General features: G+C 47.5%; 2 protein-coding genes across 7 annotated transcripts in view; one reads left to right on the top strand and one right to left on the bottom strand.

The window, feature by feature from the left end:
- Nucleotides 1-602: 602 nt before the first annotated feature.
- On the bottom strand, nucleotides 603-4,477 carry LOC120901752 (probable ATP-dependent RNA helicase DDX46). 2 transcript variants are annotated; one of them, XM_040309974.1, is made up of 5 exons: nucleotides 4,410-4,477; nucleotides 4,276-4,285; nucleotides 3,843-4,196; nucleotides 1,132-3,748; nucleotides 603-1,057 (listed from the first exon to the last, which is right to left on the bottom strand). In XM_040309974.1, the coding sequence occupies exons 3-5, from the start codon at nucleotides 4,061-4,063 to the stop codon at nucleotides 815-817; spliced, it is 3,081 nt and encodes a 1,026-aa protein (XP_040165908.1). In that variant the 5' UTR covers nucleotides 4,064-4,196; nucleotides 4,276-4,285; nucleotides 4,410-4,477; the 3' UTR covers nucleotides 603-814. The 2 variants fall into 2 exon arrangements, with proteins under 2 accessions (XP_040165908.1, XP_040165907.1); XM_040309973.1 differs by having other exon boundaries at nucleotides 4,276-4,470.
- A 121-nt stretch (nucleotides 4,478-4,598) lies between these two features.
- LOC120899712 (A-kinase anchor protein 9) overlaps nucleotides 4,599-16,314 on the top strand; it is a 38,828-nt gene continuing 27,112 nt past the window's right edge. For 3 of the 5 annotated variants that reach the window (XM_040305847.1, XM_040305845.1, XM_040305844.1), the window contains exons 1-4: nucleotides 4,599-4,898; nucleotides 12,171-15,194; nucleotides 15,271-15,414; nucleotides 15,641-16,030. In XM_040305847.1, the coding sequence (XP_040161781.1) occupies nucleotides 4,815-4,898; nucleotides 12,171-15,194; nucleotides 15,271-15,414; nucleotides 15,641-16,030 (3,642 nt within the window). In that variant the 5' untranslated portion in view covers nucleotides 4,599-4,814. The remainder of the gene's footprint in view (nucleotides 4,899-12,170; nucleotides 15,195-15,270; nucleotides 15,415-15,640; nucleotides 16,031-16,314) is intronic. The other 2 variants (XM_040305846.1, XM_040305848.1) reach the window with 2 other exon arrangements.

The following is a 16,314-nucleotide window of genomic DNA, read 5'->3' as shown; positions in this document are numbered from 1 at the left end:
CTGTTTTGGTTTGGTTTGGTTTTGGATATGTATGAACTGTTACTGCCGTGTGAATCGAACTATCGAATTTGATTGAATCCGGCATTAAGATTGTTAACAAGTCAACAATAGAATTATCGTGCGGTTTATAAATAAGAAAGGTAAAACCCTTCTTCTCCATATAAACGACTGAATGCCCGGATAAAGTAAACCATTAAAACGAGTTTCCAATTTATACCATGATCGAGGGAGACTTTTACGATCTGTTGTTAGGTACTGTTTGAATACGTTCAGGATATCCTGAATTGCGGAACTAAAATTAATGACTGCGGTACTCATTCTCGATCAACCCAACCGGTGTTGTGCCAATTTTGTGCTCAAGAAAGTGGGCCGCGGTCATGATTTCTAGTTCAAGTTTGTCTAGATCGCCCCACTTCCAACCTTTAATTACATTTCCCTTATATTGATCTTCTGAAACAAAATAAATTAAAAAATGAGTGAAATTCAATTGGTAAAAGGAAAATGGTTATTGTAAATATAAGCATTAAAAGATGATGAATATTAAATGTAAATCAGCATTATTGGGTTGAAAATACGGCTGCCATGATAATGGAAGAAATAAATACATAAAAAAAAATTAAATGTATTATTCAAAAGTAGTTGTGATACATCACCTAAGCCTGAGCAGAATTGCTGTTTACATCTTTCTTCTTCTATTGCTAGGAGTGTAATTACTTTATTTTGAAAGCAATAAGTTGCTCTATTTTCGTGGCATGTACGTTCTCGTGCTACCAGTCGCTCGGCTACCAGGATGCAACGTTTGACTTTGATGCGCTTACACCACCTTGTATCGTGCCTTATTAATAACGTGGTGAGAGGACGCTTGCAGTTTCAGCAACTCTTCCTTTATCAGGCGCGTAATTTCACGCTTCGCCTTCGTCACAGCTAGCTCATTGCAGCTTTCGATAGCCAGGTACAGCTTACGCTCGCCGTCCGGTGGGTTTTTACCTGGTGGCACGTACGTACCGCGCACGGTAAGACCCGCCTCGGAGTATTCAGATATTTGCGCTAACGCTTCCTGCAATGGAAAAATATGGAGAAAAGGTCGCTAATAATGTCCTGTGCATTAGATCGAATTGTAAGCATACGAACCTTAGATGTAACCTTCCAGCGAGCCTGCTGCGGGAAATCGTTGATCTCCAGCTCTTCCTCATACTTGCGGAACACTTGCTCATTCGTTTCCACCACCGGTTCCTCTTCGTCCTTCGGTTGATAGTTGAGCTTGTTGTTCAGCTTGGCTGCCAACTGCTCCGCGACCGTTTTGGCGGCAATCAACTGCTGCGTGTTGGCACCCTTCAGTATTGCTTCGGCGGCCTGCTGTGTCGCACCCTTTGAATCCGTGCCCAGCGTCTTCTGCAGATTAATCTTCGATGCCAACCGCTTGGCCAATTCGAGCTTGTCCGAGTGCGTCACACTCGGTACCGGGGGAGCCGGTGCCGGCGGTGGATTATTTTGCTGCTCGTGTTTATTACTAGCAGGTGGCTCAACCTCCTTCACAATGCGCTTCGTTGCGAACATGTTTTCGATCTGCTGATCAATGTCCTGCTCGAGATCTTCCTCGTCGTCCGAGTCCTGCAATCCTAGGGCAGCCTTTTGCATCTTCTTACGTTCGTTTACAGCGGCCGCTTCCTGGGCATCGAATTTGAACCCTTTGCCACTGAAGCCTCCGCCGGTGTGGACCTTCTTGCCCTCTGCCTCCTGTGCTGCTTTGTACGTGTCCCAGAGGTTGCGCAAATCCTCCGGCACCGTGCCACCGGACAGCTCGAGTGCACGGATAATGTCACCGGAGTAGCGTCCCTGCTCGGGCGTGAGGAATGTCCACGCGAATCCTTTTGCCCCTGCACGTCCCGTCCGCCCACAGCGATGAACATAGTCTTCGTAGTGATTCGGACAGTCATAGTTAACGACCAGGATGAGCTGCTTCACATCTAACCCGCGAGCGGCAACTGAGGTAGCGATCAACAGTTTTACACGGCCCTGTTTAAAATCTACCATTGTCGAGTCTCGATCGAACTGATCTATACCGCCGTGCAAGCTCATGCACGGATAGGACGCTTTCATCAGATCCTTCAGCAGGCTGTCGGCATTTTCCTGCTTATCGACAAACACGATGATACTACCCTGCTCCTGGTAAATTCCGAGCAGTTCGAGCAGTTTGAAAAACTTGGCCTCATCATCTAGCACAACTACGTGCTGCTCCACATCCTTACAGACGACCGATCGACCACCGACCTGTACCTCGATCGGCTTTTTCAGGATCCTTCGTGCAAGCGCCTCCATCTGGCGGGGGAACGTAGCACTAAACATCACCGTCTGTCGATCGGGACGCACGTTATCAATGATGCGCATCACCTGCGGTTCAAAGCCCATGTCGAACATACGGTCGGCCTCGTCCAGCACAACGTACGTAACCCGGCGCAGGTTCGTAACGCGGCCCGAATTAGCCGCCAGCATGTCAATCATACGGCCCGGCGTACAGACGATAATCTCTGCGCCCCGCTTCAGCTCTGCTATCTGCTCCGATATACCCGTTCCACCGTATACGCAAGCCGTCCGAAGGTTCAACGATTTCGAAAACTTTTTAATATCCTTCCCGATCTGCATGCACAGCTCCCGCGTTGGCGTCATTATGATAGCGATCGGTCCATCCCCGTCCTCTAGCGGCGGCTGATCGAGAAGGTGCCGGAACATGGGCAAAATGAAGGCAAGCGTTTTTCCGCTGCCAGTTTTCGCTATGCCGATCAGATCCCGACCAGACATGATGGCCGGTATGGCCTGGCACTGGATCGGTGTGGGCTTCTCGAACCCGAGCTTACGCAGCACCTCGAACTCCTTCCTCGACACGCCGCAGTGGGCCCATGTTTTGATCGGTTTCGGGCACCCCTTGCCCTTGACCGCAATGCCCTCCAGCTCCTTCTTGTACGCGTCGATCTCCGTCTGTGTCATGCGCGCAATCTCCGGCACCTCCACGTAGAACGACTTCCGGAAGGGCATATAGTTGATACCGGAATGGTCTATTTTCGCCAGTTCCTTCTTCTGCTTGTTGGCCAGATTGGCCGCCGTGTCTTTAATGTCCTCCTGCTCCTCCTCCGATGAGTACTCCAGCCCGTCCTGGTTCTGCTCGATCAGTTCGCCCTTTTTCGTTTCCTGCTTCTGCTTGGCCACGCCGGTGATGATCGTAACGCCACTGCTCGACGCTTTACCGTCCGTTTTGGGCAGCGGGTTGGACAGTTTGTTCACCTTGCGCACCTCCTCATTGACCTCCTTCATGAACGCATCCAGCGGATCGATCTCTTCCTCCTCCTCGGCCGCTCCGTCCGCCTTATCCTTTGCGTCCTCCGTTTCGTCGTCTTCCTCGTCGTCCTCGAGGCTCCACTTTTTCGCACCGGACACCGAGACGGGCACGATCGTGGGCAGCGGTTTCTTAATTTCCTGCTCCTTCTTGTTGCGTTCCGCCCGCCACCGTTCGATACGCTCCCGGCGCTTCGTCATCTCCTGCTCCAGGCGACGCTGCTCCTCTTCCTTGTCCATCGGTGCCACCGGCACCTCGTACACCTCTTCCTTGGGCCGCTCCCGGAATACCTTTTTCTCTTCGGCCAACTTTTCTACCACCACTACCGTCGGTGGGAGCAGAGGCGGGGGTGCCATCATCCCCGGGGGCATCTGGTCAAACTTGGACTGTTTTCCGCTGCTGCTGACGCTTTGGGCACTAATTTGGGGGAAAGGGAAGCAAATAATTTTGTGATACAATGGTAAAATACTAAAATAGTTGCCTTTAATATGGCCCTACTGGTTCAACTTACTACTTGGTCGCCTGCTCCCGTAGCTTCTCCCTCTCCTTCTCCCGTTCCCGCTTGCGGGCAGCTTCCTTCTCACGTTCCTTTTCCAGCTCGCGGTCTCGTTCCTTCTCCCGCTCCCACAGTTCCCGCTCACGCTCCCGATGCTCTTCCCGGTGGCGTTCTCGGCGAGCGGCGCTACTACTGCTGCTGCTGCTGGTGCCACCGCTGCCGGAAATACTTCCCATGCCGGATGCATTCGCGCTGCCATTGTTCGCGGACGAACGAGAGGCGCCGGATTTGCTCCGATCGTGGCTTCTCGAGCGCTTTTTCTTGCGCTCCGGAGAGTTCGACTTGCTTCGCGACCGACGCCGATCCTTGCTGCAAACGAAAAACACGTACCCCCGCAAGGGTAATCAATATTCGGACCGGCTTCCAAGCGTGAAAAGCTTCAACTTACCCATTTTCTCCTGTACGAGTCATCCGGTCGATGTGTTACGAAAGCGCGATCACCGTCGTAGTGTTAGTAGTAGTAGTAGCAGTGGTTGATAAGTTGGGGAATCTAAACAAAACAATAGAAAATAGAGTTTTCACCTGATAAAGCGCGATGCTTCCGCCTAGCTCGCGTCTGTTGTTATGGTGTTGTGGCTCGCTAGGAAAATTTCCCCTCAGCTGTCAAACAGCCAAGTGACAGCCTTCGTTAAACGGCATTTTCGTCAAACGCTTCGTTAAGTGCGTGCGTTTGACAGCGAGCATAAAATAAACACAACCCCGCACCAGGACCAGTTCCAAAACGATGCTCGGACGGCTGTGTGTGCGGCTCGGCTTGTTGTTTGAAATTGTAAAATCTAAATTTTAACATACGGATACAGCGTTTTGTTTTACGCGTTCGGAAGTACGGCGTCTTTGTGTGTGTGTTGTGCGTGCGTGAAAATCATGTGCTGTGCGGTGGTACAGTGAGTCGTGTTGTGTCGTGTGAAAAGTGTGTACCTGCGTAAAATGAATCGATTGAAGCTGAAACCACTGAAGCTTCCTCGGGAAGCGAACCAAACGACCAGCGGCGGACAGCAGCAGTCGGAAGAGGTAAAGCCGGAGTACGAAACCCACCGTCCGATCGTAACGTGGGAAGCGGGCCGTGGGTGCAGAATCCATCCAACCATCGAGGGAAGTGGCCGATGAATACATTATGCGTTGGTCATGCAATTGCTCACTCTCGCAGCGAAACCGTCAAAGGTGTACGGAACCGAATGATTGCAACGGATGGGTACGGGCGCGCCCCGTGCTCGACCGGATTGCAGCGAATGTAGAACACACGGGTTCTATTTTAAGCGTATTTCGGAATAGTGTTGCGTTTCTGCGCTAGAGGTACTACCTTTAGGCCGTCCCCGGGGGGCCGTCCCTGTCGCTCGTGACGCGTGTTTGGCGATGAATTTTGCATGGGACACAGCCGTGTGCTGTACGTGTATGTGTGTGTGTCGGGTTTGTGCTACTTGTGCCGTTGTCGTTGCACTCTGGGTTTCCTAGGAAACGAAACATCAACAGCGAAACTTGCCAACCTTGCCGTTCCCGGAGGGGCAATCCAGAGCAACGGCGATGTCCGGCACTGGCTCTTCGGTACTAAAGCACGATCGATAGAAAGTAGTTGCGGTTCAGTGGACACCTTTTTCTGACCGGTCTGTGAATGGGCCAGAAATCGCAGAAATGAAGTCAATAAGAGCTCCCGCTACCGTACGGGAGGAGGACTGTCCATGCACTAATGGTTCGCATCGCGATCTTTGCGATAACATCAAAAGCTATCCCGCCGCACAAAAAAAGACGGTGCCTCCGTGTGAAAGCAAACTATCGGTACACGGTGAATCTTTCCGCACCTGCACCGTCGGATGCGATTTATGCCACAATTAACCAGCACACGGTGTGGAAATGGTTGGAATTGGTAACACACCGCCCCGACCGGGAAGGGGAAGATTCCGCTCAACTCGTTGATCGATGGTCGCTACTTGTCGCCGACACATATGAACCGTTCTCCCTCTGGCGAATGGACCGGAGTGGCGCAATGGTGACCCTGCCATGTCTTCCCCCCAAACGCCACCACGCCAAGAATGCTGTCCGATGGATGTTGCGTTTAATTGTTTTCATTGCTTCCGTTCGACACATCAGAAGACCAACTGCCCGGGTGTTGATTTCGTTCGTGCGGGGTTTCGTGGGGGGAAGAGGAGGAAGGACGGTGTACACCAAATAGCAAACATCTGACAAACACAAACAACAACAAAGCTAGCAAAAGCCAGACCATTTCGTTCCATCCGGCACGGAGCGCGTAGTAGTGGGCCGCGAGTCGTATCGACCGACACGATATAGATCTCGTTCGGATTACACTAATTATGTTCGAGGTGTCAAGCATTCGTCCACTAGGTATGCCACAGACACCCGAAGGGCGTTAAAAGACAGTGTGCCTATGTGTGTTTGTTGCCTTTTCCTTTGACGAAGCAAATTCCCCAAGCGCCACAGCTTCGGTGTAATATTTCTTTCCTAACGCACCCGCGCGTACTGCGCGTTTTCCATGCTGTGAGTCTGCGGTTGAAACGAGCTCGCCCTTTTTGTGGCCGTTTGTTGGAAGAGGACGGTGGTGCACGGTAATGTTGTTTGACTCGATTCACCTAACGTTACCGAAACGGGCACAGGGGGGGAGAGTCCCTTCGAGCGGTAGAATGTTACAACGTTCGTTCTACCGGAACCAAAACGCACCCATTCATCCATGCATCCATCCGACCAGTGCTCCAGTCGGTATTGCCTCATCCGCCGGGCAACTGCGGTTAGTTCTCCCGCACACTGAATGGAACGATGAAACGAGGCGTTCGGTTTCTCCCCCAGAACCTTCAAGTGGATGCTGTTTTACAAGTAAATAAACAACGTTGCATTAGTTTCTTTTTGACTACGCAAGCAAACACCAGTCTTGAAGGAGAGTAGGAGGATGAAGGGTAACGTTCGGAGTGACGGGAGCAAAACACCCCAAATATGCTGGTGGAGGAGGACGCTCCGGAAAATTGACTTTAATTTTCCAAAAAGAAAAAAATCCATACGATGCTCGCTGCGGTTAATGAGGTATTGGTATGTTTATGGCAAGGCGGAGCAAAACGGACATGATTTCTATAAAATATTTGAAATCATGAACTTCAAATATCATATCATGAATTTGGTAGGTCGTACGATTTCCCGACTATGACAGGACTGAGACAAGAGTGCCATAGGGCCATGTATGCCACTAAGCATTTTTAAATTAATTTTAGTAAAATGAGAATGAGTGTACAGATTGGTTCTTTTCAAGGGCTTGGACTGCTGTATCGAATTTAATATTAAATGGACGATTTTTATTTTTTTTTTGTATTTTGCATTTTTTTGTTGTATTTTTGTTGTATCCAGATTTGATTTTAAAAAATGTGTTCTTTCCATGATAAAGAACGCATAATCTGATTTTGTCAAACTGATATTTGTAATCACAAGCAGATATGCTTACGTTGGTATACTTGTCCCAAATTCTGCTATTAACTTCGAAACCTGACCAGAGAGTATCTGCTTTTAAAGAGGAAATATAATCATACAGTAGACGAGCAAAGTAGGAGTGAACGGGCTAAAATCGGCACACTTTACTTAAACATTATTTCACGGCAAGGATAAATTCCAATTCCAAAACATTGTATTCTTTAGAGTGTACACCATGAAAGTTTTATGACCTATAATTAAAAGAAAACAATAAACGAAAATACAAATTTAGATTTAGTAGCATATTGATATAATTTTTACTATATCGAAAATAAGCTCTAAACAATGTCAAAGGGATGCGTGGAAGATTTAAATGGTATAATTTAAAGATATGATATACAATTTGTTTGAAGACAGCAAGGCAATTGAGTGCTTAGTTTTATTAATGTTACAAAAAATATAAAAATAATGTTTCATGTGGGGCAAAATGGGCAGTAATGCTTGATGGAAAATGAGCATATGGCGCCTAGTGAGGCTATTGTGTTATATTTGTCCACACAATAATGCTAAAAAGTTCATTTTCAAAAGATTCGATTTCTTCGATTGAAACGTGTAAAAAGTGCGTTGAATTTAACAATATATTTTAGAAAAAATTGAATGGCTTTCCTGGACAGCAAAACAAAAGATAGGAAGAGAACACAATTCACATTGTACATTAACAAACACAGCTACATACATTGTAAATTATCTACAGCTACAGAAATTATCAAACACAGCTGTTACGTGTTTGAAAAACTCATTTTAAAATTCATTTTAAGTTATCGGTTGAAGTTGTGTATGCTTTTTTGTATAGTTTAGTCGAATATCGTAATTAATACCGTAAGTCGACTGAAATTATGTATTTTTTTTATTTAAAATTGATGGGTTTAACATTAATTAAAATAGTAAAATTTTATATTGCTTTAGCAGTATTCGTAAATGATTGTTTGTCCTGTTTCTTTTGACACCAAAATTTATATTTTTCATTTAATTTTACAATTGCTAAATAATCACAATTTGCTCCAAAAACTGTTGAAATGAAACCGTATGACTGTTGATAAAATATTCCAGATAGTTAAGTAAATCAACGTTAAGCAAATCACATATTTTTTAATGAAAGTTCAAAAAGTTTGATGTGTTTTTAAAATATTTTTCTTAATGTTTCTTAACCGCATTACTTTATATTGGGAGTGATAAAATAAAAATCCTCAGCATGTCCATGTTGCCCCGTGTTCTCATGCATTTCAGATTGAAAAAATGAGTAAAATATTGTTCGTATGTATCACTGCAGTAACGCATTCATACTTTAGTGTAGGATGTGTCGATCTTGTGTCTGACCTGCAGAGCATGTGTGGCGGCTATCTGGATGTCTTTTAAATCGTCACAGATGTTTAACACAATCGGTGCATTTGAACACGATTTTTTCACGGTAACAAGTTGGACCATAGTGGCATCAAGTCAGTGTTGTGAGAAATGGACACATTGAATGGCTCTTTTTTAAATTTGGATCATAGTTGAGGGTAATTTAAAAAAAAAAGACGACATACAATTTATACAATTTTTCATAATAATACAATACATTTTAAAAGGTATTACTTTTAAATACATTTTAAATACATTTTAACTAAGCAAAAAATCCCAATTAAAACTTACAAATAAAAATTGATTGATTGAATCATTTTTGAGGTAAAGTTGATAAAATCCTTCTCAAGTATTAAGAGCATCTTCCTTAACTTAAATCAATTTATATGACGCATGGTGACAAAATAATTACACTGGAAACCTTACACCGGCACACACATACGCGTTCGCCGCCTCTTTTCATGCGATCATACGGCGTGTGAACTAAAAATACATAAGAACACTCAAACCCAGGCATCTGATCGTCAAGGGGGATAATGTTCCATAGAGGTAGGTTGCAAGTGGATATCGTTACCATTCGGAAAGGGAAGCTGGTGTGTGCGTGTGTGTGTGCCAATGTCGCACTCTAAGCCCACACTCCTCCCTTTCGTGTTCCTTTCCGCCCGAAAAGCGATAGCGACGATCGAAGCGGTTCGTTGGAATTTGAAATGGAAGATTAATAGCCCGGTTGATTTTATGTTACGGCGGTGGCGGCAGTTTTTATGCGCTAGACGAGTCGGATAAGGGTAGGGTGGAATTTGAGGTAGGGGAAGTTTAACTTCCAAGTGGCAGATGATGTCTCAAGTGAGATTGGATTTATGAAGTGGCGATAAAAATAAATGATCCAATCATTTTCGGTAGAAGTAGATCATTTTCATTCATCGATCTGTGCTGATCGTAAAGTGGTGGCCAGAATAAAAACGAAACCAATGCAACACGGGATCGGTAACTGATCATTCTTTTGGCGTTTTATATGTATACCTTGTCTGCTTTGTAATGTTTTATGTTTGCTTTTTTCAGTATTTCCAGATGTTCATTTCCTGAAGAAATCAAGAGGAATGAAGTTATTTTTTTTTTCTTTCGCTGTGCGTCTGGAAGTGTCACGCTCTAGTGTTTGTCATAGGCATTTGAACAATCAAATTCCAACAAACAAACACACCAACCTACTACAGCCCCCTTGGTGGTGTGGCCCGAACAAACAGCCACAAACATCGATTCGATACCGAAAATTTCGTTCGTTTGCGCGCTCGTTCGGTTTAGATTTGCCATCGAAGCACATGGAGACCGATGAAGCCGCGGATCGCGACTGCACACTCAGTACGTTCGTGTGTTTTGTGTCGAAAGGGTCGAAGACGACGTGTCACAGCAGTGTCGTCGTACGGCGAACATAAATCAGTCAGTGGCCGGTGATACGTTTACAGTAGAAGCAATTGTAGGACATCTCTGTTCCGAGGAGCGACTTATCTGCATTAAGTACGAAATCTCTAGCTTTAGGCAGTTCCCTTTTGCTTTAGGCCATGCATCGGAAGTAAAAAAACACGTCGATTGATTGCTTCCGAATGTGCCGAAACCGAAAGGTTGTTTCGACAAATCTTTGTTCTGCTTACGTAGGCGTTTGAAAATGTGTGCTCATGCCGTACGGTATGTTTTTATTGTTGCTTGAGACACATTTTTCAGCGTCAGAGAGGACTCAATGTAAAGGGTTAAGAAATCTTTCACTAGTGGACATTCTCGTTGCTTGATGGATTGGTGTATTTTGTAAAATATCTTAACCACCTCCTACTACATTCGTGATCGTGTTTGTGCGTGTGTGTTAAGTCGTCTTTTCTTACGCTATTAGAATTCATACTGTGTAGATTTGAGGAGTAGTTGTCCCTTAAAATAGATAAAATTATGTGTAAAATCGTATTTTGAATAAAAAGCCACAATAAAAGAGTATGATCGATGGCGCGCCCCCTGAGCAAACCCGTCCCGGGAGCTTCGGGGTCCCTGAATCATCCGTATCATCCGTAATGCACCAACCAACGAATGCTGGCGACGACCGCCTAGTTGCACAGATGCAGTTCTAAAATTAAGCAAACCTCGCCGTAATCGACATGGTTGTTGCTTTCCTTTGCAGTGTTTTCTTTGTGCGGTTGTAGTATTGTTTTGTTGTTGTTTTTACCCTCCTAATCGGAATGCGTGTTTCGGAAACGGCATACGCCACAATGCATTATTTTGAGTTGTGAGTGATGGTTTAAAAGGCATATAAATTAGTGCACCAACACTTATGCTATCAGATGGTGTTATTGAATGCAGTTTTCTGTGTCGGGCTTTCGCTTTCTGTGTGGCAAATTTAGAAAATTAAACCTAAAAGCTCTCCATTTTTGAGAATCTGTCACGATCGCACATATCTTGAGCGCACGTAATACCACTTACCTTACGACGATAGAAACACAGAGTTAACTACACTGTCCTTCCCACTGGGTTATTGGTTACTGCTCTCTGCTATGATGATAATGGGCTCATCTTTCAATGCCCCATCCTCGCTTGAAAGTGAACTACGACACGAATCGTCGGGCCCTTTGTTTCATCGCTTACATATCGATCAAACAACTGCTGCTGTCTTCGTAGGAAGCGAACCCCGGAATGTTGCTAAAGATAGTTAAAGTTGGGCACATAAAACGCAAAGCTGATGAAAAATTGCAACTTTTAGCCCCAAAAGCGGGGCACCATCGTTTGGGTTAGGCGGGAAACAGAGGCAAACAAGCGAAGGAGCGCTTATTGGGGAAGTAAACATTGTTTATGGTTCTTACCTGCTACTGTTGCGGCGGGGTCCATTCGGTACGAAATCGCATGTTCAAAGTCGATCCTTTCCCTCCTTTATGCTTTGTAGTAGATATTGGAAAGGATTTCAGTTTGCGTGTTCGGTTTGGTTCCTCCCTATCGCCTCCATCGCCTTAAGGTATCTGATTTTGGAAGCCAATTTTTAACTGTGACTTAGTTCCATTGACCCAAATACGAAGTGTAGGGGATACATTAAAAGTTTTTCGTTAGGGTTTGCAGATAAAAGTTCTTTTTTGAATGAAAGTAGTATGACATTTAAAAGTGCTAATCATGCTTCCATTCGTTAAATCAGTTCTTAGAAGTTTTTAAGTGTTTTTCATGAAAATCAATCATGAAAATTTCATGAACAGAATTTGCATTGATTCAATGACGAGCTCTCGTGTGATTGCGTCTTGTATATTGTCTGAATAATTCTTTAAATTCAGGTCAGACCATGTACTCCAGAAAAAGAATGCAGCTGACGCCAATGTGCAAAAATTTACGACGAAACCCTCGGACTCGACCTTTGCTCCCCAACAATGCTCCATAGCCGTTGTGCGACAACTTTGAACTGCTCGTTGAATAACCTTTGCTAATACCCCTTTTTTCTTTCCTTTTCCGGTACATATCCAGGGTCACCAAGGACCTGCAGCGAAGAAAGCCTTTGCCACCGGTGTCACCAGCGGGAGTAGCATCGGCTCGGCTGGGAGTGCCAGCGCCAGTAAATCAACGTCCAGCTACGGCAGCCGCAAGGAATCGTCGGTACGGTTTCGGCTCGAGGACGAGCTGCTCGGCAGTGGCAGTGAGCTCAGCGGAGAAGGCAGTGCCAGCGCGAGCATATCGGAAAGCCTCAGCGCGAACGACAATCATGACGACGATAGTTTAGAGATTATGGAAGAAATAATAGTGCCGCCGGTAGACAACGACCACGACGACGACGATGATGACGAGCAGGCGAATGTGGCCGAAATCAGTAGTGCCAGTGTGCCGACCGACGGCAACAGTGACGATAGTAGTAGCTCCAGGAGTGCGGAAGTGATTGCGTTGAATAGTTCGAAGAAGAAAGGTTCGATTGGTAGTGCCATTGCCGATCGGAAGCGACAGTTGTTCGATATCGGTGAGGACGAAGACTTTTTGCCCCGCAGTGCGGAACGGCCGCCGAGTGGTGGTAGTGGTAGTGGTTTGTTCGACATCGATCGGTTGCAGTTGTCCGGGGACGAAATTGCACAACATTTTCAAACGACAGTTGAAAGTGACCGGAGCGAGAAAGAGGACAGCCCGTTCCCTGATCGTCCGAAATCGTCCGAAAACGAAGACTACGAAGATTCCTTCGGACAGGACGGTGGGGAGGGTGAAAGTTCCGTAGGTGAACGGGCCAGCGGGAAAGGAAAAAGCCCGAAACGTCCATTGGAGCTAGTGCAAGTGCATCACGCGAAGGAACTATCGCCCCTTAAAGAGGACGACGTGCTGATAAATGATAGCAAGGTGAACTTGAACGCACTCAAGCAACGGAACCAGCCTATCGTGCAAAGGGGTGGAATAAGGCTAGAAGAAAAGGCTCGAAGCCAGAAACCACCGAACGTCATGGCGGAAGAGAGCAATAACAACAGTCAGGATAATAGTCTGAATACGACGAACGACATTTCCGACCTCGCTGCGGACACCGAGAGTGAGCGGGTGGGAAGCGTCGAACTGGACGCGTCCAGCGGTTCGGCGGCACGACAGGGAAAACTTTCCGCCGACTACCGAAGTCGTAGCGTTCCCGATGGCATAGGTGCTGGCAAAGGTAGTGGTGCCGCCGGTCCATCTGGGGCTGATTTTACGAGCTTAGGGCCGATGAAGATGTCGGAGGCGATGAGCGACCGGCTGTCGAACGAACCGTCCGGCAGTTCGTCTTCCGGTGGGAGCGGCATATCGGAAGATTTACGCGAGCGAATACTAACCACGAGCAAATCGTTCGAGGAGGTCAAGGCGCAAGGTGTCGCAGCGATAGAAGTGCTGGAAGATAAGACCGAACGACCCGGCGGAGAGCCGGCGAAACCGATGGAACGTGTGCCGGTCGATCAAAAGGAAGCGCTGGAAGACATTTCCGAGGAATCGGAGCATACAGTTGGAGGTGGTGGTGGTGGTGGTGGTAACTCATCGAACACGGACGACGAACAGCAAAGGATAATGGGAGTGAAGGTGACGAGCCGGCAGCAGGAGGGCGCTAGTCCCGTGCCTGGGAATCTCATCGAACGAGGCAAGGAGATGCGCTCCATTCTCGAGGAGAAGCTGCTACAGAAGCAGCACAGTGTGGTTGGCAGCACGATCTACGAGGATAATAAGGAAAATATTCCCGAAGGAGGCTCGCTAAAGGCGGGACCGGAATTCGACAGCGTCATCAGCCTGAAGGTGTTCCAAACGATGGAGAACGAGATACGCAAACTGCACGAAATCATCGCCACGAAGGATGTGCTGTTGAATGCGTACGGCGGGCGCAAGGAGGGCGGCACGGCACAGGGGAAGGAAACGAACTCGTGCAGTAGCCGTGCGGAATCGTTGCGCGAGCAGCCACCATGCCGATCGCACAACAGTGACTCGATCAGCATGGCCACCAACTCGACCGAGTATCGGCCGGTGGGTGAGCTGGCGGACATGGCCAGTGCGGAGAAGGATCTGTACGGGAAAATAATGGAGCGCAACCAGTGGATCGAGCTGCTGGCGGACAAGCTGAAGGAATCGCTGCAGGAACGCAACCAGCTGCAGTCGGAGGGCGAAAAGCTGGCGGCGGAAGTGACGCAGCTGAAGAAACAGCTAGCCGAAACGGTGGAGAGCATGAAGCTGAAGGCGCAGAGCAGCAGCTGGGCCGGTGTGCGACCGCCGGATCAGGAAAGCACCAGCGGCGGAGGCGGTCAACGCATCTCGGAAATATCGATCGATCTCGTGAGCGAAACCGAGGATGGTGGGCTGTCCGATTTTCCCGACCTCTATGACGATCCACCGCTAGGGGCCACCGAGCGGCTGCTCGAGCCGCCCGGGTGTAGCGATTTTTCCGAGCTCAACCCAATGCACATTCCGCTGAAGATTTCGAAACAGCTAGAACAGTTCCGCCGCTACCTGGCGCCCGACGAGGTGCGGCTGTTCAACATGGTCCAGGGGAAGTTTGATGATTTTCTTACGCAAGAGCTCGATAAAGTGCGTGACGGTGGGGAAACGGAAAATCGCGTGCTGCGGGAGCAGCTGCAGATAGAGCGGGCGGAGAAGGAGCAGGAAGTGAATCGGCTCAGACAGATGCTGGGAAGCGTAAAGGCCGGTTCGATCGAGATCGTCGCTTTGCGCACCGAGCTGGAGGCACGCCACACGCAAGAGATGGCCGATCTGCGCACGTACTTCGAGAAGAAGGTGGTCGACCTGGAGAAACAGTACTCGGAGGAGGTGTTTTCGCAGCAAAGTCGTCGCCTGTCGAACGATGATACGGCATCGGAAATATCGGGCGCGGAAGAGTTCCCGGAAGAGAACGGAGGCTACCAGTCGAAGCACACGAGCCCGCGTCGGAAGCACAAGGAGGGCATCTATCTGAGCCCAACCCACCGGAAGATAACGCCAACAACGATCGATGCAACGGACGCGAGCGCGGACGAGGTTCTTGTGGTGGAAATTATCGAGGAACAGGAGGTATGAAGAAGTTAAATGAGTTGTTGTTTAAATTAAGTGTTATTAATTTTAAACTGTATTATTGATTGTTTGACAGCACCGTCACTTGTCGGCGGAAGAGGTTCGTGAATTTTACCAAAGTAAAATCAAGGAACTGAACGCACAGCACGAACGAGTCTTTGCAAATCTGCGAGGGAAACTGAAAGCGTACGAAGCCAAAGAGCAGGAGAAACACGTGCTGGTAAGTGCTTATGCAGTAAATAATTTTGATTTGCATGATCCTAGTCCGTACGCCTAATGTTGCATGATTGTTGACCTTAACTACCCACTCATCCTTTGTCGAGTTTAGTTACAAGCACAATAAACTCTCCTTCCTCATGTTGCGATCCATTCCACGATGTTATAACCTTCCTCTCAGTTCACGTAGTTACTCATTGTGTGTTGACACCTTCTTCATCATTCTTCAGTCTAATCAAACGGCATCCACCTCCTCCGTTGTGAAGGATCACTGCTCACCAATGCTAACAAAAGAACCACAACCACCGCCAACACCACCACCACCTAAGCCATCGGTCGATCGTCGTCCCCCATCACCCACCGACACCTCGGACGCGGCAAACATTCATGCCGTTGATGCACCGCTAACTAACCCCTGCTCATCCGATACTAACAAGATTGTGCAGGAGCGGCCCGAACAGGTGCTCGGATCGATCCGGCTGCAAACGCCAACGTCTGTGGGAGAGTTGGGATCGGACAGTGATCTGCAGGAGATCATTGCCGGGTACGAGCGACGGCTGCAAGAGCAGGTAGCACTCGCCCGGCAAGATGTGTTGAAGGAGCTGGAAGTGCAAATACAGGTAAGTGGCAAGGCCCGGCACGGAAAGGAACGGTTCCGCTGTTGATTTACCCGTGGTGGTGTTGCATGCAAGCATGAAAACCCGTTCGTTGTATGCAACTAACTTTGTCCTGCAAGCGATGGTTGCAGCGCCATCTGTTGTGTGACAGCGAAAACTGCGAATGGCTCCTGCGAGGGGAATTTCTCGTATGCATCCATTAACACGTTTTACTTCCATCTTTTGGTTTATATATTATTCATTCAAAGTTGTAATGCTCTCCAAACTCTTTTTTTGTTTTCTATAGT

The sequence above is a fragment of the Anopheles arabiensis genome, chromosome 3 (genome assembly GCF_016920715.1).
Source record: "Anopheles arabiensis isolate DONGOLA chromosome 3, AaraD3, whole genome shotgun sequence".
Lineage (NCBI taxonomy): Eukaryota > Metazoa > Arthropoda > Insecta > Diptera > Culicidae > Anopheles > Anopheles arabiensis.
This window is presented reverse-complemented; position numbering and strand designations above follow the sequence as displayed.